A 23,289-nucleotide genomic window follows, 5' to 3' on the forward strand; every position below is an offset into this window, starting at 1 on the left:
AACCCACCCTTGAACAGAAATCATATTGTGCTGTTCCCGTGATTTTATACAGATGGAGCAGAACATCAGGTGATGTCAATATGGTCCAGTGCATGCTGGGAGAGACTCCAGCAGTGGTGGAGGAAGTATTCTGATCCTTTACTTATGTAAAAGCAGGACTTTACTGTTGTATTTAGTTAGTTTTTAATTATTTTCAGGGCTCCAGACTTACGCTTTACACTGGTTCCACACTAGTGCGCCTAACTTTGTCCTTTAGATGCAACAGCATGTAATTGAGATGCACCCAGCACATTTAGATTGAATTTCTTAACACGTTTTAGTGTAGTGCTAATAATGTTCCTCTTCATTCAAACCACAGCGCACGCAACAAGAAAGTGCAATAACCTTGAAAATATTTCTACTACATTTTATCACCCCTGACAGATAATGTAGGAACTATTCACCGGTCTAAAATATGTTTGTTATTTTCCTCCACAACCATCTGGTGACCCCTGGAAGATGAATTGCCGACCCCCTTGGGGTTGAGGACCAGTGGTTTAAATTCCAAAAAGTCTGCAAATAGTGAGAAATGGCATCAAAAATACCCAAAAAGGCTGCCTGCATCAGAATTAACATTGCTCTGTTCTGTTCTTGTTGATTTCCGATAATAAAGTCATCTTGTACAAACACAGGAAATTATCTTCTTCAACTACGAATTAGAGCAAAACATCAGGTGACAAATTTCTAAAGTCGGTCCACTGACACTGATTACTGACAGACACAGTATCAGAGGGAGGTTCATTTAAATGTAGGGCTTAATCAGCCAAGGGAAGTGCATCCATGCATAGAAAATCACCAGGGCTGCTTTTCATCATATCTGTTTTCACTGTCTGTGGAGCAGCTGCAGGAGTCTCCTGTGTGATACCAGCATTACAGTCTGTCTCTGCCGGCAATATAGAAATAACAAATTAATGATATCTTTAGCGTAGATGTTGTTCTCTTTAAATCTCACAGTTGGAAGCAGTCATCCCCTCGCTGTCATGCTGCTTGTTCTCCACTAGAGTGTGCAATTTTCCTTCCCAGGTTTGGGTTGCAATCAGCTCTTGAACCAGAGGGATGCTCTTGATGAAAACCTGTCGAGAGGTTTCCTGCAGTCTTTCCTTTCAGAGGAGATACTCAGCAATTCGAAGCAACATGTGTGTTGGATTTGGATGCCTGCTTTCTCCTTAATAAAGTTTTGTTTCACTTTCACCCCGGGGATTGTTGTTCCTCCATATACTCCGGTATAAGGTTCCCTTTGAGCACAGTGCTCCTTTGACTAATTGATTGTTATCTGTATGCACAAACTTGGAGGAGTAAATTGAGAATACAATGTCATACAATGTGGCACAGGTTTATATCGGAGACCATACATCTGATGAGTTTTCACTGTGAATGCAGAGAATTTCAATGAGCACAACGTTCAGTTCATCATAGAAGAAAAAGCCTTGGAGCCTGAGAGACCTCCTTTTTCTTTATCTCCTCCGTGTTTTTAATGTTTCGACACCTTGAGCCTGACAACGCTCTGTCGAATTGGACCGAATCCAAACAAATGAGTGTAAGCATAGTGATAAAAAAGGGAGGCGATTTGCAGTCACAGACCGCTAAGCAGTCGCAGCAGTTGACACACTGGATACGTTTGCAATTACTCAGTGCCAAAAGCAGCGCCTGTCTAATGAGCTAAGAGAGGCTGTAAGTCATAGGCCAATGAGATGTGATGGCTTGAGCAGATTTATATCCATCATGTAGAAAATCTTCCCCGTGGGCATCTGCAGCATCCCTCCGTCTCGGCTATAAATGAGGGTCATTTGTTAGCGGGGAGTGTGTTTCAAATGCCAGCAGAAAATGCTGAGCACTTTAGATTAGGTTGATGCATTTAGATCTTCTAGGAGGCTCTTGGTATCTTAAAAAGGGTAATGACGTGCTTGGTGCTTTGAGGACTTTATGAGGTTCCTAGAAACAGGGTAGATTCTTCTCAAGGAAATCCGAGTTGATACCAGTCCATACCCAGGAAAATTCACCACCTGGCTCGTTATATGATATCAGTTTAACTGGATTTAAGTAGCCCCGTGAAGCCGAATAGCAAGGGAAATAACAGTGGCTGCTTCCGAGAGGCTGCAATATATTACTAGCAGTGACGGATGTGTCACTGTGGAAATTTGACAGCACTGTGGTCCTGTGGGTAGATGTCTATATTTACCTTTGCTCCCACATAAACATGGAGGATTTAGATAATACAATATGTGGAATTGAGCTAAGAGCGTAAACCAGCAGTAACAGATTTTATGGTAACATTTTATCATAACCTTACCTCCTTTTAATTATCAAATGGTAAATTTATAGTTAATCAAACATCAGTTAACATTTTAGGTAAATAGTGCAGTGCCTGTTCAAAACATACTGTTTGGCACAGATTATCTGGTAATGTGAGGGGTTTACAGATTGAGTCTTCAGCCTCCAGAACTGCTCACAGACTCATCAATCATATGATTTGAAATCTGGATAATTACATCTGAGCTGGACCACAGCAACCAATGAGAGAAGCATCCCGGCAGCTTACGGGGCTGCCAAGCAAGGCTAAACATTCCAGCCCTTGAGGATAATATTAGCTGTCATGCTACTGTAGACATAAACGTAAAATGTCACCTCCAGTTCTTAGTGAAGAAGCTAAATAACGTGTTGACCAAGTTTCCCCACTCATCTGGACTCGAATAACCTTGTTCTCCCTGTCCAACATGTTGCTACAGCAAGTTGTTGCACCATGCTAATCTCCAATTTGTTTACATCTACTTCCCCATGAAACAACATGAGAGGGACCACATGTGAGGCCAGCTTCAGTCTTCAGAGCCATGAAGCCAGAGCGCTGAAGCCACACCCCCCGTTGCTGCACAGAGCGGTGGCGAAATTGCCAAATTCACCACTGCACTCCCTCTGGTCCTCAGCAACAAACCTGCAACGTGTGAAGTAGATCGGATGAAGGGTTCCCAAGATATGAAAATAACAAACTGACAGATATGGGAGGTCGCCAGGGAAATTTAGGTCCAACATATTTTTGGTCCCCACCAACTCCTGTGAAAAATGTCTGGCCCTTGAGCTGCGAAATACTCCACTATGTTAAGCTGCTAGCTGCTAACATTGCTATTTTTGGTAACTGGCAGGTAGTCTACAGTGAGTTTTAGAGCATTTATATTATAACAAGCTGCCTCCATTAGCTGAAAATGACTCGATAAGGATGTCAAGAGTGAACAAAAACATTAAAGTTGTGGGTCAGAAAATCAAAAAAACAATGAGCTGAACGATAATAGCTCTGAAGGACCCCTTTGACATTACACATAGTCATTCAGTTAGTCCTTAATTGATTTAAATCCATTTTTCATAGCTGCTCTAAAAGCCTCATCAAAGCCAATATATCTGAAAACATCTGCCTTGCTGTGGTGGTCCTGACTGACAAGGTTAGAGGTTAGATTTGAAATAAAAACTTAAGAATTGTATTCTTCCTCAAACATGAATACAGCCCTTTTGAATTTCACATCTGACTGAAAACATTATGACTATTCTGAGAAAAGGAGTACAGCCGTTCCCACTTACCACAAGGCTGTTGAACTAAACCTTACTTTAAAAAAGGAACATTTAATTAAAAACTCCTCATATTTCTTAAAATGAAAATATGAAAAGATTCAAGTGAGGAGAGTCTGGCTTGCTTTGCTTTGAGATTTATTCTGTCTGATGCTTATTAAAAAAGGGTCTGGCGTCACCTGGGAGTATGGAACATAGCAGGCCTGGTCTCAAGTAGTTCTTTCATTTCTCTTTTTTGCAAACAAAGATGAGGGATTCAGATTTTCCTAATTTTATGCCGTATTGACGTCGTGCTTCCTGTTGCTTTCTTGATGCTGTTTGTTGCATTAATCCATCACGGACAGCAGATGTCTCTGCGATACTTTCAAACACAAATTTTTCTCTTTGCTGTTTGCTGATGTAAAAATGTGTACACTTTTTTCCTCATCCAAAGAAATATCTTTTTTTTTTTATTTTAACTGTCCTAAAAAGCCATTTTTACAACAATTTACTTTGACCTATAGCCTAGTGCATGAACCAGTAATCATATCCGCTGTATTGATTTATTCGCCTATCGCAATATTCACTTTGAGGGGTTTCATCAGTTAAAAGTTTCAAAGTAAAAGCATATAGAAGACCATTTATCATTTTTTGGAGAGTGTGCGAGCTGCAGCAGTTTCAGAGGAGAGCGATATTGATTGAATTGCTGCTACTTGTACTGCAACCAGAGTCGTTTGTTTCCACTGCACAATTCATCTTGGGCCAAAAAAAAGTGTTGTCATTTAACCCACGGGATAACAATGTGATAAGGTTGGTTTCTGATTTGTTAATTTTGTTTTTTTCACAAGGGGGATGACACAATACAAATACCTTCCCTTTCTCCCTATTATCATCTTTTTAACAGGGTTCGAGTACGACCTGTAGCCCCCTTGTTGCGTGTCATCCCCCCCTCTCTCTTATCCCACTTCCTGTCATCTCTAAACTGTCCTATCAAAATAAAGCTATAAAAAGGCCCAAAAAATACTTCAACAAAAAAGTAATCGTATAGGCAGCAGTGTCTCTTTGATCCAATCGCTGGTTACAAGTTTTCGTCAGTACAGCATGATGTTCATTTTGTGAATTATGGTCCCATTAAGAGTAAAACAGACGACAAAGCAGGGTGTGCATTGGGGTGTGGCTACGTTGTGTTTGATCCAATCAGGATATCCTTCCCAGTTCCACCATCTTGTCCAAATGTGGTCACTTCTGGCTTTAAAAAACAAAGATGGCGACAACCACAATGGTGGTTTGGTGGTGGTCGATGGGGTTCTTTATCAATCATTAACAGAAGGGGAAGCTATTAAAATGAAGAATCCAAGTTAAATATCAGTGAAATAAAGGTCAGCAAACACTTATTTACTTAGTTTTCCTACATAAATCATAATATTTCAACTTAGTTTCCCTCCATATTGTTGGATATCGGTTCTTCTTCGTAGTAGTTGCTCTACGCCCCCCTCATTTTTTTGACAAGGGAGGTGGCACCCCCCTCTTGTCCCCCCTCAAATCACCTACTGAATATAGTAGAATGAATCACACAAAATCAACATCCAGGCCGCTTCCTTATCCTTGTCTCCTTAGCAACACAATCCCCTTTGCAAGTAAGATGAGATGCACCTTTTCTCAAGCTTGCCCAGAGGTTTCTGGAATATGATTTTTGTGCCAGTGTCACAGTATGCTCATATGGAGTAAGATAATAATCAGAGAGAGTTTTATAATGAAGAGTCTGCTGCCGAATGCCACATCCTCCTTGTTATAATACAGAAAAGGATCTATCACTGCTTTGTAGTGCGAAACTAAGAAGCGACTGTTCCATGTTGAAGGTCACAGACAGTATTTGATGTCAGGGTTTGGTCTTTTTTTCAAAGGTTAGACTGGCAGAAATTCTGAAGTAAAAAGTGTGTACCATGGATGAATCTTCACTGAATTATTCCCAGGGTAAAGTCTGAATAAATCTGAAGCCTTTTGAAGAGTAGTGAGTCGCAAAAAATGCACTTTGTGCCGACACATTTTGCATTTTTAGCCACGCTAGCAGACTGAAATATCTCATCAACTAACGGATGGATTGCTGTGAACATTTTTGTCCCCAGAAGAGATTGTAAAAACATGAATTGTCCCCGAGGCTGAATCCTATTGACTTTGGTGATCTAGTTTTCTTGTAGTGACACAATGAGGTCAACATTTTGGCTTTACGTGACTATCTGATGGACTGACATGAAAGTCAGCACAGACTCATGTTGGCTCATGATGAATTGGAATAACTTCTGACCTTTAACTGAGCAGCACCATCATCAGCAGAAAATATTTATCAGATATTTTTTGGTTTTTGACCAAAGACAGCGGCGGGGATGACGTATTTCTGCAGGTTAACCTTGGAAGTTAGCATCGCCATGGCTCCTTTGACAAAAAGCCTGTATCAACATGCTATTAACACTAGCAACTAGGGCTGTGGACACTTCCTGCCGAGAATTAGCATGAAATTGAAACTTGCTCAAGTATTTTACATATTTTTAAAAATCTTTTATACATTAAAGGTTCTGGATTCTCATTCCCAAGTCGTCAAATACTGACGCTTCGGGTTTCCCAACTCGTCAGGTCGTGTGGCCCTGGGCACCTCTTGGCGATGCCTCGGCCCGCTCGGTCGTCCTCCTGGATCCACGCACTTTACATATATTATATAATTTGTATCAGATATTCTGCCAATGCAATTTGTAAATTGTGATTTTGTTGTTCTGTTCTGTACATGCCGCATCTATTGCATGTCAGTCTGTCCTGGGAGAGGGATCCCTCCTCTGTGGCTCTCCTCAGAGAATGTCGTTCACTGGACAGATTGTTAAGCCCGACCGAGGCAATGTGATCGTGATTTTGGGCTATATAAATAAAACTGATTTGATTGAATTGACTTTAGGATGGTGGCCAGCCTGTCATACAATCCCAGTGCGTCAGGATTTGAAAAGGGGGGGGCCATGACCTCAGTATTTCTAAAATCCTGGCTCCGGCCCTGAGTGTGATCAAAATGAATCCTGACAGAGTTGTTTTGCTACATTATGTATATTTCTTTTCCTTGCTGTCTGATTGTTTTGCTTCCTAATCTCCATGATTTATAATTTCCCTTCCGCTGTGTGTGTGTGGTTGTGTGCGTGTGTGTGTGGATGAGATGCACTGTACTCCCCCCCCTCCCCCCCTCTCCCGTCTCTGAGCATGGTATGATCCTCGCTTCAGCAGCGCCTCCGTCTGAAGGGCTAATTTATATCCAGTCACAAAGTATCGCAGCAAGACCAAGTCCCCGCTGTTCCCTCTCCGTCGCTGTCTCGTGGTAACCGAACGCGGATCTTGAACGAGCGCAAAGCTGGACCCGTACATAATGACCATGTACAAGGGGAAGCGTCGCAACCATCGATGTAAGTTTATACACAGCGTCTTTTCACCGCGGGCTGCATCTTTATGCTGATGTCGACAGATACAAGTTGCCTTTTGTTGATGCATCCCGAATCTGCAGGCCCGGTTAAGTTGCTGTATTGTGCGCGGAAATGTGGTTTTTACGCGCAGCTGCGAGGTGCCAAAGTTAAACGCAGAAGCGCCACTGGATCATGCTGCGCGAAAAAGCTCTCGTCTACATGTATTTTTCTTAATATGTCAATGCTTCCTTGACTAATAGGAAGTCAAGCCACCTGCTGCTGCTGCTGCACGATTAGTGTTTGCACCGAGCTGTTAGTTTGGAGAGCCATCCCCGCACCTGCTCTGTTGTGATGTTCATTCAAACTGCTGAAGTAAGCGCATGAAATAATATGTGTCGACTCATCAGGGCTGAAGAGAGAGCTGGTTATAATGTAAACAGTCGTTTTAGGTTTTAATTCGCGTTCATCCATCACATGATCACAGTTCCAGTGCGCACACGTATCTTCCTTTGGTGGATGCACAGTTTGGAAACAGAAATATCAGCAATTCAGCTTCTTAATTGTGAGGATTTGCTACTTTTCTTTGCCTAATGTGGCTGTAAACTGTCTTTGTCAGACAGAAGAGGCAATGTCAAGGTCTAGGGGCATGGCCAGTGTGATTTCTAAGAATTTTAGGATGTTTATGAATCCAGTTGTGATGTGATTAAATCAATTCACTAAGAAAATAGGAAGCAGATTGGTTGATATGGTGCAGACCTATAACTGTATAATATGGGTGCTATTATACAGCCATACTGCAAGCCTGGGCCAGTGCATATGGACGTTGCTGGCACACCAGGGCAACCAAAAATCTGTCGAGTGCGACTAAACATTTTGAGGTTTCCTTTTTGAAACAGTTTAGATTATCGCAATATCTTAGTTGCATGTGATTTAATTGAAGAAAACATGTGTTTACACCTTTTACCCAATGTAAAATCAATTATTAGGCGTTTTACAGTCACGCATACCCACGACTTTCCTGCCTGCAGAGTGTGATGCAGCTGCTGTTTTCCTCAACAGAGGAAATGCAGAACTATATTGTGCACTGTGTAGGCTACAAATAGCACTGCATGACTTTCTGGATGTAAAGCTTTGTAAGGTGAGAAGAAAAGCCAAAGTTGGAAGTCATGCACAGAGGAGTCAGTGTGCAGAGAAAGGGTAGGCGAAGAAATCCAGGAGCTCCAATGGAGGGAGAATGTGAAATAAAAAAATAAAAAATCTGTGCTTGGTGAAGATGTTGAGCTTATTTTACAGACTGTTCTGGACTTTAACCTTCAGGTGGCTGGTCCGAGCCCCTTCTGTGTAATTTTTAGATAGGGGATGAACTCGCCGGTGCTTGAAATGTGTTCAGGATGTGATACGTCTGAGTCTGATGGATAACGGACAGTAAACCTGTTGATATTAAGATGTCTGTTCTTATTATGTTCTGATCAAAAATGAGAAAACCACAGTTTTATTTGTTGTCATTAGATGCACTTTCAACCAGCTGGATCCAGGTCAGAGCTGCAGCGATTAATCGATTAATCGGTTAGTTGTCAACTGTTGAATTGATTGCCGACTATTTTGATAATCGATTAATTGGTTTGAGTCATTCTTTAAGGTACATAGTGAATGGGTTGTGGACAAAAAAAGACATTTGAGGACGTTATATCGGCCTTGATTGACATTTTCACCATTTTCTTACATCTTATAGATCAAACAGTTAATCAATTATCTGAGAAAGTTATCAACAGATTCATCGACGATGAAAATAATCAGCCTTAGTCCAGATGCAATTCAACACCTATCTTATCTGAAGCACCTTGGTTAGCTCCTCAAAATGTGTTGAAAAATGTAGGACTGTGACTTCTACCTACTCATTGCCATCGTCTTCATCGGGCATTTCTGCAATCAGCTCCCTGACTGCAAATTCAGAGGCTGAGTGCGTTGAAGCACGAGCAGTGTCAAGCACTGGTGGCTGGAAGAGGTGGCCAGGAAAAAATAGTGAAGGACTCCCTTGCTGTTGAAACCTCACACCTCGTGCTTCTTTTTTTGCCATCAGTTTGTGTGGTTTTTCAGCAGCATATACTGCAGTATGATGGATGTGTGAGTGACATATAATAGGGCAAATATACGTTATATATATATCTAGAGAGAGAGATTTGTGTAGGTGTAACATTTGCAATCAGTTTGTTTGAGACTGCAGCAATTTATTATTTATTTCTTGGCCCCGGCTGCTCTTACTTTGAAATGTGCTCTGCAACAGTGCTGCATGGACATGATGAAAATGTAAGCTTTTGCAAATAGTGATTGTTTATTAATTAGAGAGTAATAATCTGCTACACATCTCTGCTTTGTTGTCATGATTGTGCTGTGTTAAAGAAATCCCCATCCCTGCTCAGCTAATACCTCCCAGGGGGAGGATGGGGGGATTTATCTTTGTGCTTTGTTCTTTTTTCAAAAGGTGAATTCTGCTGCCCGCGAGCGTGTTTATGCCGTCGCCTTTTGTGATTAATTTAATTAGAGGAAGAAGAAAAAAAAGTCGCTTTCGGCCCTTTTTTTTTTTTTTCTTTTTTCTGACGAGTCTGTGAGCACGAGTATTTGAGTTGAAGTCCATAAATATTTAAGATTTTGCAGCTCAGGAATCTTTGGAGATCAAATGGGGTTTCAGCCCTCTGCACCACTGGGACACACACTGTGCACGTGTGTGTGCGCGTCTGTGTACTGTGTGTCATTCTTCAGGCGAAGGGAGGCTTTGATACATGCTAATGAAAACTTCCCCTGGACACAAGCTCCTGAGACTCTACTCCTGCACCTTTTTTTCCTTTCCTTTTCCCTGCACATGCTCGTCCTGCGTTCTCCTTGTTTCTTGCAATTTGTGTGTGATTGAAGGCTGCAGCGCATGACGAATGAGTGTGTGTGTGTGTGTGTGTGTGTGTCTGTGCTGCAGATGTTAGTTTGTGTGTGGAGGAGTGGTTTTGGGGGTTGGGGTGTTACATCTTCTGTCAGATGTCCTCCATGTATCTCAAGATCTCAAGCCACGTGTCAAGGGCATCTGTGGTTGGTGCGTGCACGAGCGGGAAGATTGTGTGTTTGTGTGCTGCCTCCAAGACTAGACCTCTTTTCAGCTCAGCTCCATTTTGCCCAAAATTTCAGTTTGGATGTCCGTGCATGGGAAGGAATACAAATCACGCGCATCACAATCTGCGGCTCGTCCTCTCTTGAATAAATCACAAGCAATTAGAGAATATAATCCATTCCAGATACTCTAGTTGCCACCTACGATGCAGTTGCTACAGTTTCAGTTTCACCAGCTGTGCCCCCACACTTTTATTATTTATTTTTTTTGTGTTGGTGTTGTTTTTTCAACTTGTCCAAGCACCCGCGTCACGCTCCGCTCCGTCCTGAGAATTTGATTTTTATCTGTCAGAAAAGGACCCTAATGAGAGTCCTCTGTGGATGATGAAATAATGTGACAGAGTTGTCACAAGATGTCGCTCCCCCAGAGTCCTTGTCTCTCACACCGGCGGCTCCACTCGCGTTTAGTGGAGCAAAGGCAGTTTGGACTGTTGCCAGGAGAAGCGCCAATCAGTGTGAAATAAAGACAAGCATTCAGTGACACACACACACACACACAAACACGTCCGAGCACTGATGCACAGAGAAAACACAGACACTCACAACTAAAATGACGCCTTATTATCCACGTCCCTATGTGCAATAAGCTTTTTGAGAAATGATGCAAAATGGCAAAAGAAGCAGAATATTTTAGCACAACACGCTCTGGTGAATGGCGTGTGTTAATATTGGATCTAATGTGCACAGTCGACAGATAACGCGACTGCAGCAGTGTACCAGTCTAAAGAACGGTACAATGAATGTCTGTCAAGTGTCAGGGCGAGCACATGGAAATAATTAGGGAACTTGTAACACCTCGCTCTGTCTCTCTTCCCATCGCGGCGCCCGTCTCTCACATGCACGCCAGCACACCTATTCTGGGACGTGCAACATCGTATCTGAAAGGCAAGAACACAATTTCTACATGTAGGCCAGCAGTATGCCTGTGAAATTTCCCCTCGATCAGTAATTCTCTTTATTTCCTGGGTTAAATGAAATATAAATGCATAAGTGGGAATTATAAAGCAGAACCATGTCAGCTCAAATATTTCTGTTGTAGGTTCAACGCTAAAGAGCCTGAAAAGGGGCCTATTTTTAGCAGGGAGGCAAGTCTGCGTTGATAACCTGATTATCAACGGTTGCCATGATTGTTTCTCAGAGGTTGTTCGTATGCGTTTGTTTTTCCTGCCTCGTGCCCCACCGCTAAGCTCCCTCGCCGCGCCACGTTCATCCATCCAGCCGCCCGAATCGTCCGCTCTTTGAAGTGCATCATTGTTGACTTGCGTGAGGCAGCTCGCTGGGTTTTACAGGTCACACAGAAGGATGTGATCTCAAACCGATGCCACGCTTTTATCTGTTCCGCCGGTGCCTGAAGGGGCCGAGGATTACGAGCTGATCCCCTCGGACTCTGGTCCACGCGACCTCAGAGAGGCGCCGAGGCAGGGCAGCAGACTAGAAGTCACACTTGAGTGTTTACAGAGGGAGAGATGCTCCAGTTTTATAATAGGATGTTCACTGAGATGTTGTAGTCTTATAATAAAATGGCTTTTTAGGGGAACTCTGTGGCACAGAGTGGATTGATGGAAGGGGGATGTGACTCGTTATCATTTTCAAGCAAGGGAAGAGGATGAGCTAGGAGTATGCCAACAACATAGAAGTAGAATGAAAACAGACATTGATTCTTGAGCAAAATTACAAAATATGCTCTGGTCACAGCCTCTTAAATGGTAACACTTGCTGGCTTTCCATGATATTGAACCACCCAACCCACCAGCCACCCCCTGACTCAGACTGTTCTCACTCTTCATGCTACTGCACTGCTAATATGTTACTGAAAATTGAACCTTATCTTTTGGTTTGGGACAAAACCAATCGTTTTGACAGCCTATTTTTCATCAGGAAATCGACTGTAAACGTCGACCGTGAGAACAGCTTATTACGACCCAAATTGTCGTTTTTCGTCCAAGGTGGCGACCTCTAGTGGTCATAGTAATTATTACGGCGGCAAAGGAGGAAGTTAGGTGAAGTAAAGAGTTATTTTAACTCACTAACGTAGTTACGTCACATACGAAACATAACTTGGTTCGCTTTGTAACCAAATTTACATAGTAATATAGTTATTTTAAGCCGAACCACAATGTTTTCTTGTCTTGTCTTGTGGTTGGCAAAGACTTCACCTTGGACTTTGGGATTCTGTGATTTGTATTTGTCACGCTTTTCTTCTTTTTTTACTTTATATATTGAACATTTGAATTAATCATATTTTGCAAAATAAGAAATAAGGAAAATAATAATTGTGACATCTTATATAGGGTGCAATGAAGTAAACGGTGTATTCTCTTCATTTATCGAAGCGATCCACTGTGAAATTAGCATTGCAAATTTAAGATTATCATAATAACAATAGGTATCTCCTGAGGACAGCCTTGTTTTCTCAGGACGCCTAAAAAGGATGTTTGGAGCTCAACAGAAACGCACCAGTGTGTTGAAGCCTGTGTCACCTTGAAAGTTGTGAGGCAGCAGGTTTTCTATGAGCGGGAATGAATGGCTTGGAATCTCAATTTTGTTCTTCATTCACACTTCGCTGAGTGTAAATCATGACGCACAGAATTAACTAACAAAGTAATAACGTGATTGTAATAATGTGATGTCGCTCTGCCTTTGATGACAGAAATACAAGTTATTGTACTTTAGTGCTGCAACTAACAATTATTTCCTTTATTGATTGATCTGTTGCCCATTCGCTTGATTAATCAATTAATTGCTTTGCCGATCGAATGTCAGAATACAGTGAAAAACACCCATGTTTATTTACAAGGGCCCAATGTGAAAATTAACTTGACCAACATCCCCAAACTACATACTCACATTTGAGAAGCTGGAACCAGTAAAAGTTAGGTATTTTTGCATTATTGTGATGTGCTGTTAGTTGATTAAATGACCAGACATCGATGTCGCAAATGAAACTACGGACAAATCACACTGATGTCAGAATCGCATAAAAACCCAGTACTGCCAGACAGCAGTTCATTGTTGCTCACACTGGACGACCAGAGATGTTGAAGAGACGTATTGCCTCACATTTTATATCATCATATCGCCCACTTGACGCGGAAGAATACGGTTTACAAACTAAAATTTCAGATCCAAACAGAAAAATGTAGAGAGCCACCTGACCTCGCCTTGAATAGCCCTGTTTGATGTTTGATCTTCAAAGGTTCCAGGTAAACCACCTTTGATATGCAGATATCCACGCTGTCTCCTCGCTACTTGTTTTTTCATATAATTAAACACCAGCCGTCCACGACGCCAGCCTGCAACTGTTTTCGGAGAAGCGTCGGTAAACAAGCTGTCTTTTTTTTTTTTGGCTGGTGCTGAGAGGGAACAGCAAAGCGCTTATTTCAGTTTTTGAAGGGACCGAATTGCCTGGTGACCTTGATTGAGGGGCTCGCCGGGCACAGAGAGCAAAGAACAAGGCTAATGTCTAACAGTGGAGTGATTGAAATGTGAGGAATGATTCAGCACGGAGCTGAAAGGCTTCTGTGAAAATCAGAAGCGGTCAGGGCACAGCGAGGATCCACTGTGAAAGGCAGATTTGATTGTAATTCACTCTGAGATTTTGAGGAAATCTGTCATTTTAACTTGTCAGTCCATACCTGCGATACGGCCGGCCCGTATCAGCCCTCGGAAATATATCACAGGAGCAAAGATGAAAGGCATATCTGGAGTTTTTATGATGCCCACAACAGTCAGGGCCTTGCCTGCAGGTCATGATGTACAGCGTTTGGTATTAGATGTGGCAGTTCCTTCATCTCAGACCTCCTGCCTTCCTCACAGACCGGCCAAGCCTCACAATTGAGAGACGAATTTCCTACATCCCTACCTGTCCCTTCTGCACGTCCATTACCTGCTCGATCCAGCTCCTTCGCCACGTTCTCGACACTCAGCTTTACGTCCCTCCCGCCGAGGAACAATTTGCATGATTACTTACTTTGTTCAATTAATTAAGACATTGGGGAGATTGGCGCCGGAGTTTCTCGTTCCATGAGGAGATGATCGGCAGCTCCCTCCGTGTCCCCGCTCTCTCATTCTTTCTAGCTCTCCGTCTTTGCCTTTTAATGTTTTATCTCATCAAATAGACAGTTGACGTTTGCGAGGAGAGGGGACTGAAATGAAAGAGCGAGCAAAGGGAGGAAGTGACAAATGCGTTGTAGAGCCATCAGCTCTGGTCCGTGGGGAATTTTCCTCCCTTTTTGTAAAAGAAAAGAAGACATTTTTCATTCTCTCAAGGTCCCCGTTGATTCGTTTAAAGGGAGTTTATTGCAGTCAATCACCTGTTCGCTGTGCTGCACATCTGCGATATGACTCAAAAGGCGACACCAAAGCTTTTTAGGTAATCAGGAGGGGAGAAGATAGAGGGTGTTTCTAGGTTAGCAAGTCTGCCCCATAAATTAAATATCGCAGGTTTAATCCGTTGGACATACCTGTATGAAGAGGCTTTAATTGAACTTCTTGTTCCAAAATGTTCTTTTAATGAAATCATCAAAGTTTCTAAACGCAGATACATGAAGGGCCTCGGGATGATTTAATGATACCACACTGTAGGTTTATGTCTTCGCTACCAGTTTTATATGTCATCGAAATCGTGTTTTTTTTCACTTGTGTGGCCTGGCAGATGGTTTTTAATACTTCAGTGCCCCTTAGCTTCAGCCGCTGGCAGTTGAAATCTCCCCCTTTGAATTGGGACAACACATCAGGGGTCAGGGGTGTGAAGGGGTTGGACCTTGGTGACGCTTCGCCGAAGTACAGCCTCAAAGAGTGGCAGCCTCGCTGTAGATCTGTTCACAAAAGTGGAAAGCACAGGAGGTATTGGATTTTTCTCAACAAATACATCTGGGTAGTTGTTGTTTACTTCTTTACTTGCATTCAACCCAGATGTTAAAGCAAGTGGTCACAAAGGCTTGCTGCAGTCCATCCTTATCCAAAAATAACCATACAGGTCGTCTTTGAAAGCAGCTTATTATGACTTATATTGACCTTTTCTGTTAGGCGGTGACCTCTGTTGGCTGTAGTTATCATTACAGCAGCAGAGGAGGAAGTCAGGCAAAGTATAGTCTGACTTGCCAGATGTAGACTGATGTAACAACAACAACAACAACAACATCCAAGCTAGCAACCTACAAGCTGAAACTGGTAATTTTCTAACCCGTTACCTTTTCATTTGTAGGGATTTAGTCATCTTATTGCCAGGGCTCACCTCCCCACATGCAGACCAAGTTTCCCCCGACACTCTGTTGCAGGTAAACTGTATCCCGAGTTAAGTGGCGCCCAAGGAGACTGTGGTTGCATTTAAGAAATGAGAACTGGTGCCATCAGACACTTCTCCAGTGCTGACACAGTGCGAGACTAGGCAAAGTAGTTTAATGAGTATGGAGGAGTTCAGGAATGGAAGCTCAGGGTAAAACAAGCACATGACTTTCACCAAGGAGGCCGCTGTTTGTGTCCAGTGTGAAATCAAAAGTCAACAGTGAGTTATTTAAGTTAGTAACTTCACATACAGTACATGATGTGACTGAGGTTACATAAGTAATGTAGCTATTTTAACCCAAACCCCAACCCAAACCTCTATTCCATGTTGATACAGTAATATCTCAAAATGTTCTTGCAGGTAAAAAGACACAATCGTCATTCCTAAAATACTGACTTATCATCCATGTATTCTCTTAAACACATCATACCTTGATATTATATCTCTTGCAACAGCTAGTAAATAGGCTGTTTGTGAGGAGCCATGTGTCCTCAAAGAGAAGACAGTATCCTGCTTGTTTATTTTCAGTCTCTGTGGGAGGGTTCAGACATATTTAGGGTGATAACTGGCTCACATCACTTGTTGTTTTGTCTATTATAGCTTCTGCGCCACACCGCAGCAGGAGTCCAAACAGGTCATTTGCAGCAGCAGAAACCAACAGAAATCAGCTGTGTGTTGGTTGCCGGGTTGTTTCTGTATCTGCTGAGGAAAATCTGAGTTAAAAGCAGGGGGAGTTTGGCATGCTAATTACCGCTGGTGTCCTTTCAGGCACAGCTGGTGTGACGCCAAGCGAGGGCATCAGTCACTTTAAGTGGGCTTTGGTCGAGGGAGCTTGCACCAAATTTCTGCTCTAGATGTAAATGGTATTGAGCCTGTGTTTATTAATGATTAACACAGTTTGTTTATCCTGATTATGACCGACCACACTGATGGATGTGGCTTGCCGTATGTTTAGACAACAGTCTTTATCACGGCATTTGAAGGAAAAGCCAGAGCAAAATGAGCTATTGAAGGCTGAGTGATTGAGTTGTCATTATTCCAATAGCGCAGAGTTATGGCTAACGAGAGCGCCGTCGTGCACAATGAATTGATTTTCAGGAATATAAGCTTCTGTCCATCTTCCAGCACTCTGCCCTCACTAATACAAAGAGGTTCTTTGGCTCTCGTGATGCGATCTATTCATCTCTTGCTTCGTCTGACCTTGCGGTAACCCCTGCTGCCCGTTGCCTGTTAGCTTTCCTCTGAAGCCATGGGCTATTAGCGAGGAGAGTGGAAAAAGTCAAAGGTAGAGAGAGAGAACAAGACAGACAGATTACAGTCTGATTTGTCGTGGCCGAGCAGGTTTTGTCCCTGCTCCGGTAGTTCATTCATATTCCTTCTCTGAATATAACGGTGTCCTCCAGTTCCCCGCATTCTCACAGGACCCACCCTCTCCGTATGTTTTTGGGCCCTGTTGATTTTCACAGGAGTACTTTCCTCATCCCAGTCATTCCCCTGCAATATGTTGCCATATGGCTCAGTTTATAGCCCTGATTTATTCAAAGCCCCGACTTCTCTGTGTTATTCATCCCTCGCTAATGAAAGGAGGGGAGAAATAAGACTTGCAAAACCTTTCGTTGGCGGCGCAGGTGTCGAAAAGAAAAGGGCCCACAGGTGATGCTCGGCGCTGAAAATGTCTCATAATGAGCTTCACTCGGCTCGCGCAGAGACACAGGATGTGAGAGAGAGTGACGGATGGCGAGGTGGGGTTATATAGCGTCTTGTGCGCGGGAGGGGAAGGTGGAGGGGGATGGAGGTAGAGAAAGAGATGTTGAGGTATAGGCTGAGGCCGAGGGCAGAACGGGAAGCATGAGCAAGAGTAGTCTGAGGGAGACAGAGACGTAAAGCAACAAATGAGAGCAATAAAACACACGGGCAGGTTCCTTCAGGGAGTCACGGATCCTTGTTTTCTTGACAGAGGAACACCGGTCTGTCCTCAGTGATTACTTATGCTCTGTGCTTTTGTCTTTCCATTGCAATTTAGCTCCAGAGCCTTTTCCCCCGCCAGATTCCTCAGCCAATAGCAGCATTACCTTAAATATTTATACATTGCTGAGTTGTGTTTGTTTTGTTATCTATAGGCAGACAGACACCCCCTTTCTCTGAGCGATAGAAAATAGGAGTCGAGCTCAAGTGTAACTATAAATAATTTCAGGGCTGCCAAATTCAAATTGCATCATGCTTGTGTTCGCGCAGCTGCAAGGTCGAGCCCTTTTGTTTTACCCGCTGCCCGGACTGAGCAGTGCAACAGACCTTAACAAACCCTCGTTCAGCACCACAGACAGCTCCGCCCCGTCCGGGCCCGGTCTTACTAAGCTGCAGATTGATCAGGCAAGACAATCCGATGGTACAAACCGATGGGATAGAGGACAGTAACTGATAAACACTACATAAAGTGCAAAGTTTTGAGCAAAGTGTTATGCTAAAAGCTGCTTCTGAGGTGATCCTTAACAGCGAGTCTGACAATTAGTTCCTCAAAGACTCTTTGAGAATTGAGGCAGAATTTAGGCTTTCATGAAAACATGTGACTGCACCACCGATTCACCCAAGCCTATTCAAAGTAGTGCTCAACAGTTGATGGAGGGCTGAAAAAGTGCCTTTGTACCAAAGCTGCTGGCAGCCTTTGCCTTTAACAATCCCAACAAATCAAAAATATAAGAAGTACTCAGTATTTCAGTACTACCTCCTGTCCTCCTGTCTGAGTTCTCCTTCAGATGAGTCACTGTAAATTCAATACCTTTAGATTTTGGCCTGTGCATCAGGGAAAAAAAGCAATTTGAAGACCATGTTGGGCATTTTTCACTATTTTCTGACATGCTATTGGCTAAAGATTGATTATTGTGACTGATTAATTAGCTATGAAAATGATCTTTAGTTGCAGTCATGAAGTCCAAGCTGATTTTAATTATTTTAGGGGCAGCTGTTGTCAGTAAGACAAACTGCAGTTTTTTTCAGCATTTTTTGGAGGCTGAAATACACCAAGATCATAAAAAAAGTAATTACATTTTTATGGAATAAGATATTAACTTTCAGGGAAAAAGGAGCAGAGGCACTTTTTCACACAGCAAATGTGTCTAATTTGTTAAGTTGGACTATTATTTCGGCTCACATCCACAAACTCAGTTGATCAGCAGACAAGATGGAGAAACCTGCAGAGCCCGGCTGTCACATCTGTACACAGCTGCAACTAACAGTTATTTTCATTATCGATGAAACGATGTTTTGTCTATGAAACGTCAGAAAAATCTGTTCTGTTAAATCTGTTCGTCCCACAGTCCAAAACCAACCCACTCGCCAGAATTAATGTTTTTGCAAACCACGGATATTTTTAAAACTTGTGGGATTAGGAAAAAACATTTTTTGGCCTTAAAATACTTGCTTTGATCACCACAAACATGGCAGGAGATGTCCTGACTTCTCATTAAAAACACCCTGTTTTGATGCCCTGAACGCAGCTGGAAATCATTGAAGCGACATTGTCCCTCGTCAAAAAATATCCAGCAGTTTCTCACGTAGAAATGTTGGAATAAAAGCTGGCTTGGCAGCCTTATTACCTACATGTGTCTGTGGTTTGCAGAAACATTAACTGCCAACATTTTATTCTGTCTGCTGGGCTGCCAACACACAAAGATATTCAATTTACAAAAACAGAGAAAAGTGAAGAAAACAGGGAAATAGTCATGTGCAACTAATAATTAAAATAGTTTCCGATTCCTTTTCTGTTGGTTGAATAGATCCTTCGAATCACTTTAGCTCCAAACCTGTTCCCATCTGATAGTGTGGTATTGATCGAGCTCCAGTAGATTGAACTCTCACACCAGACTCTTCCAGTCAGTCTTCATCAAAGTGTGCAGAAGCTCTCCTCTCCTCGCAGATGCAACACTCGCCCGGTTTAGCTTGACTGGCAGGACAGAATAGTGGGGATTTGTCTGAACAGAGCGCTGTATATGAACCATACGGCAACACCGCAGTCGAGACGAAGATACGGCTTTTAGGCTGCTTGAGGTTTTTGGATGCTAATTATCATTTAGTGGGATTTTTGTGGGCTAATTAAAGGTTTAGTCTCCATATGTGTCCAAGTAAACCTTCAGGTTAATGAGAAAAATGATAATCATCCTAAAACGGCTTCATGGTCGGCCCCAACATGCTCCGACGAGTCTGCAGACACACATCCACACACACACACACACACTTGTTCGCTCATTTGGTCATGCAGCTCTGCATAAAAAGTCGGTGTTTTAGCACGTCTAAGTAGGTGGTATACAAACAGCCCGGGGTTTAATCCTATTTCTCGTGAGAGCAGCCACTGGGAGAAGGAGGCGAGAGTTTGCCAGAAGCTTATTTTCACCCCAGTGCAATTCCACTCCCAGGGATTGGGGTGCTTCCACTTGTTTAGTGCTTAGAGGAGAAGAGGATAGAGGAGGGGGGGGCAGGGCATAAATAGTTTAAGCAAATGTGTATGGCTGGAGGGGACGAAATGATAGTGAGAACACGGCCGCATGCAGAAAACAACAATTTGTCAGAGAGTGCCTTACAGGTACATAGATCACTTAAAAGGCACTTATCCAGAGTGAGTTCGCAGCACAGTCGAGGCTTCGGTCTCTCAAGGGCACCTTGTTGATTGTGATATTGTTCTTGGTCTTAAACTTTTTATCCCGCCAGTTATGAAGTGGTCTGTCTGAGTACCTCGCTGCAACAATCGTGCAGACGTTCGCAAAAGGTTGTTTGATATCAAAGACGGTATAAAAGAGCAGATGATTAGATTCTGCCGCCCTCAGTCAAACTACGCAGAACGTATTCAAGTTTTTCACTCCGTTTGCCTCAAGAGATCCGTATTCTTCAGAATCCTCTCAGTCTTTTATTCGTCTTTGTTGAGGCTAACGTTTGAATGGCTCATATACCTGACCTCAGATAGAAAGGCTCCTTTTTATACTAAAGTAAAAGTGTTAATCTCATTCAGCACTATTCTCTGCCTCATGTCAGGGTTATAGACTCATGTCTGCACGCATAAAGTTTCTGGACTGTTTTCAGTGTGTTACTTCGGACCGGGTGCTTATTTTGACCCGCTGGCTCGTCTCCCGAAAGCCACTCAGACTGTGCACAAAATACGAGGACCTTGCAACAACCTTGGCAATGCACAGATAGCGATTTTGAAAAATTCTGCATCACTGACTGGCTTGGTCACAAAACTGTGCACCTGATGGCAACATATTTTTATACAAAAGCACAGCACAAAGAGCCAGCGATAAATCAAAGCTGCCCTAAAATCCAGCTCTTGGTTGAGTTTTTCTTTCTATGCGTATTGTTTTTCATTGTTTTTATGTTTTCAAGGATTCTCTTCTGCCTCGCATCAAGAATTTCATTTTGTAATCCTTCCAGTACACCGTAGCAAGGTCTCTGGTCTTGCCTTAGAAAATTGGCTTCCACAATGCACCTCGACATCAGTGAATGTGCGCTATAGACCTCCCAGCTTTGTGTGTTTCTTATTTAAATGTCACATGAAAGGTTGAGTGTTACAGTAAAGTGCAGAGCTTTACTCTTATTTAAAGATGTTCCGATACCATATTTTTCTTCTGATTCTGATACCTCGGCTTTGGGTGTTTAAAAAAACAGCTGTATATACTGCTAACCCTGTGTGGATGTGATATGATTGCGATCATTGTTGTATGGCCTGGCTCAGATAAAACCTTGCAGAGAATGATTTCCGTACAACATTCTTGTATTGTCTGTTTTGACAGTGAGTTTTAACCGAAAAAGAAGTTCAGCAGCTTTTTAAATAGAACAATTTGAAACAGTTATGCCACAGCAACTTAAATAAATCTAGAAGTAAATGATTCCTTTAAAACTTACTCACAGAACCTTCTGGCTTGCAGCACCGCACACTGAAGGGCAAAGATATTGACGGTGATACTGTGTCCACCCAGTGTGCAGACTCAGCAAAGACATGGGGCACACGTTAGAGGTCCAAATGTCAGTAGTAAAGCTGAATGTGTTCCCTCACTGTCTCATAAAGTTTGGGGAGAGCAGGTTCGTCGTGCTCTGTCGCGTGATGCGTCTTCAAATGCTTTATAAAAGGTTGCTGGTGTTGACTTTTGTGGCAACACTTGAAATTACAGCCTTGTCGCCGTTTTACTGAGCTAACGGAGCTAGCTGGGAAGTAGCAGGGTCCCATTACTAAATTACGTGGTATCGGATCGGTGCGTAGACTCACGCACTCAGCGATACAGTGTCGGCAGTATCGGTTGCATTTCTGATACCGGTATTGGAATCGAAACAACTCCTATGTCAAAAGACGACAGCCTTTCCTTGCTTCCATAATTTTACAATGCAAACATAAGACATTAAGGATGCTTCACAGGAGTTTCCAGCCATACGTTAATCATCACAGATGTCGAAATGCCTTACAAGTACAATATACAGTGTCAGCGCACAATGTTGTACCAATTGTTTATTTATTGCTCATGAATGCTCAAGTGTTACGGCTAAATCATTACGTATGCATCATTCATGTAAAGGCTGTTCACAGGCGTGCAGGGATGACTGACATGTGATTCGTCTCTCTGTTTGTGTTTCCGCAGACATAAACATGGCAGGCGAGCCCAAGCCATACAGGCCCAAAGCAGGCTCCAAACGGCCGCTCTCAGCCGTCTACAGGTGAGACAAAAAACTCCTCCACATGCAGCTCTCCGGCATTAATATCCACCATCTTTCACACCCCGCTGCTCCTGCTCTGATGTAAATGTGGAGTAATATTTGGAATATGAGGATTCCTATTATGTCCATTTTTTTCTTCTTTTGAACCTTGAATCTCTAATTGAGTTTTTAATGCTCTCCACATCCCCCCCCGACTGTGACTGGAGTTTGTTCGGCATGGGTCCGTAAAGCTCAAAGGAGATGCTGTTGTATAAGCTTCATTAGGCATGACCCTGATTTTCTGCCCCGCACGCAACTCCTGGTCACAAACAGATCAAAGCGGGGCTTGTTTACTGCAGTCTAATGTGAAAGAGGGGCAGACATGTTGTTTTCTATTCACCGGGACACTTTTCTTGTGTTCTCTGATACTCGATTCCACTGACAAAGCTTACATTCCCACTAATTACTCCTTCTGAATAGCTGGTTTGTTGCATTGCACGTCTTATTTTTACTAATTTATTAGTGTGTGCATTGTGTTAATATGAGACCCCTCATTTGCATGTTATAGCTGCGGCTGAAAACAGGCAGGGTGTTATATGGTAATTATGGAAACGGGAACAGGAGAGGCAAAAACCAACACTACTCTAAATTGAAATAGTAATACATTAATCCTAATTAAAATTCCTGTGTGAGTAGCAGCGTTTCAAAAACAGCTCCTTCTCTGCACCTCTTCTCTTTATTTTTCTCTGTCTGAATTCTAAATTAGCAGCCATCCTGAGCGTGTACTTAACATTGATTTTCCTCCACAGGGTCTAAGAAAAGATTTTTCTTCTCCTTCCGACTGTACTTCCCCGTCTGAAACTTTTTATTTCTTTGTTGATCTGTGGGTCTGTGCATGCCAGCGTGGCTCAGGCTTGCCGCGTAACCTGCAGTGAGCTTTAGGCGTAAACTAGAGCGTGTCCGTTCGAATCGAAGCGGCTCGAGTTTGATCTGCTTACTCTTGACAGATCCAGAATGGCTCCTCTAAATACAGCCCATCCCTCTCCTTATCTCTTTCTCCCCGTCTCTCCGATCTGTCCTCCCCCCTTCTGTCTCTCTGTTTGTCTCTCTCACAGTGGTTATGAATTTGATTACGAGTACTACAGGGATGATTTCTACAGCAGGTAT

The 23,289-nt window shown here is 42.8% G+C and overlaps 1 protein-coding gene across 1 annotated transcript in view; it reads left to right on the forward strand.

Moving 5' to 3' along the window:
* LOC141014722 (RNA-binding Raly-like protein) overlaps positions 1 to 23,289 on the forward strand; it is a 55,739-nt gene that overhangs the window by 21,931 nt on the left and 10,519 nt on the right. The window contains exons 2-3 of the mRNA XM_073488622.1: positions 22,068 to 22,143; positions 23,238 to 23,285. Coding sequence (XP_073344723.1) covers positions 22,068 to 22,143; positions 23,238 to 23,285 — 124 coding nt within the window. The remainder of the gene's footprint in view (positions 1 to 22,067; positions 22,144 to 23,237; positions 23,286 to 23,289) is intronic.

This window comes from Pagrus major, chromosome 19 (assembly GCF_040436345.1).
Source record: "Pagrus major chromosome 19, Pma_NU_1.0".
NCBI classification, from domain to species: Eukaryota; Metazoa; Chordata; class Actinopteri; order Spariformes; family Sparidae; genus Pagrus; species Pagrus major.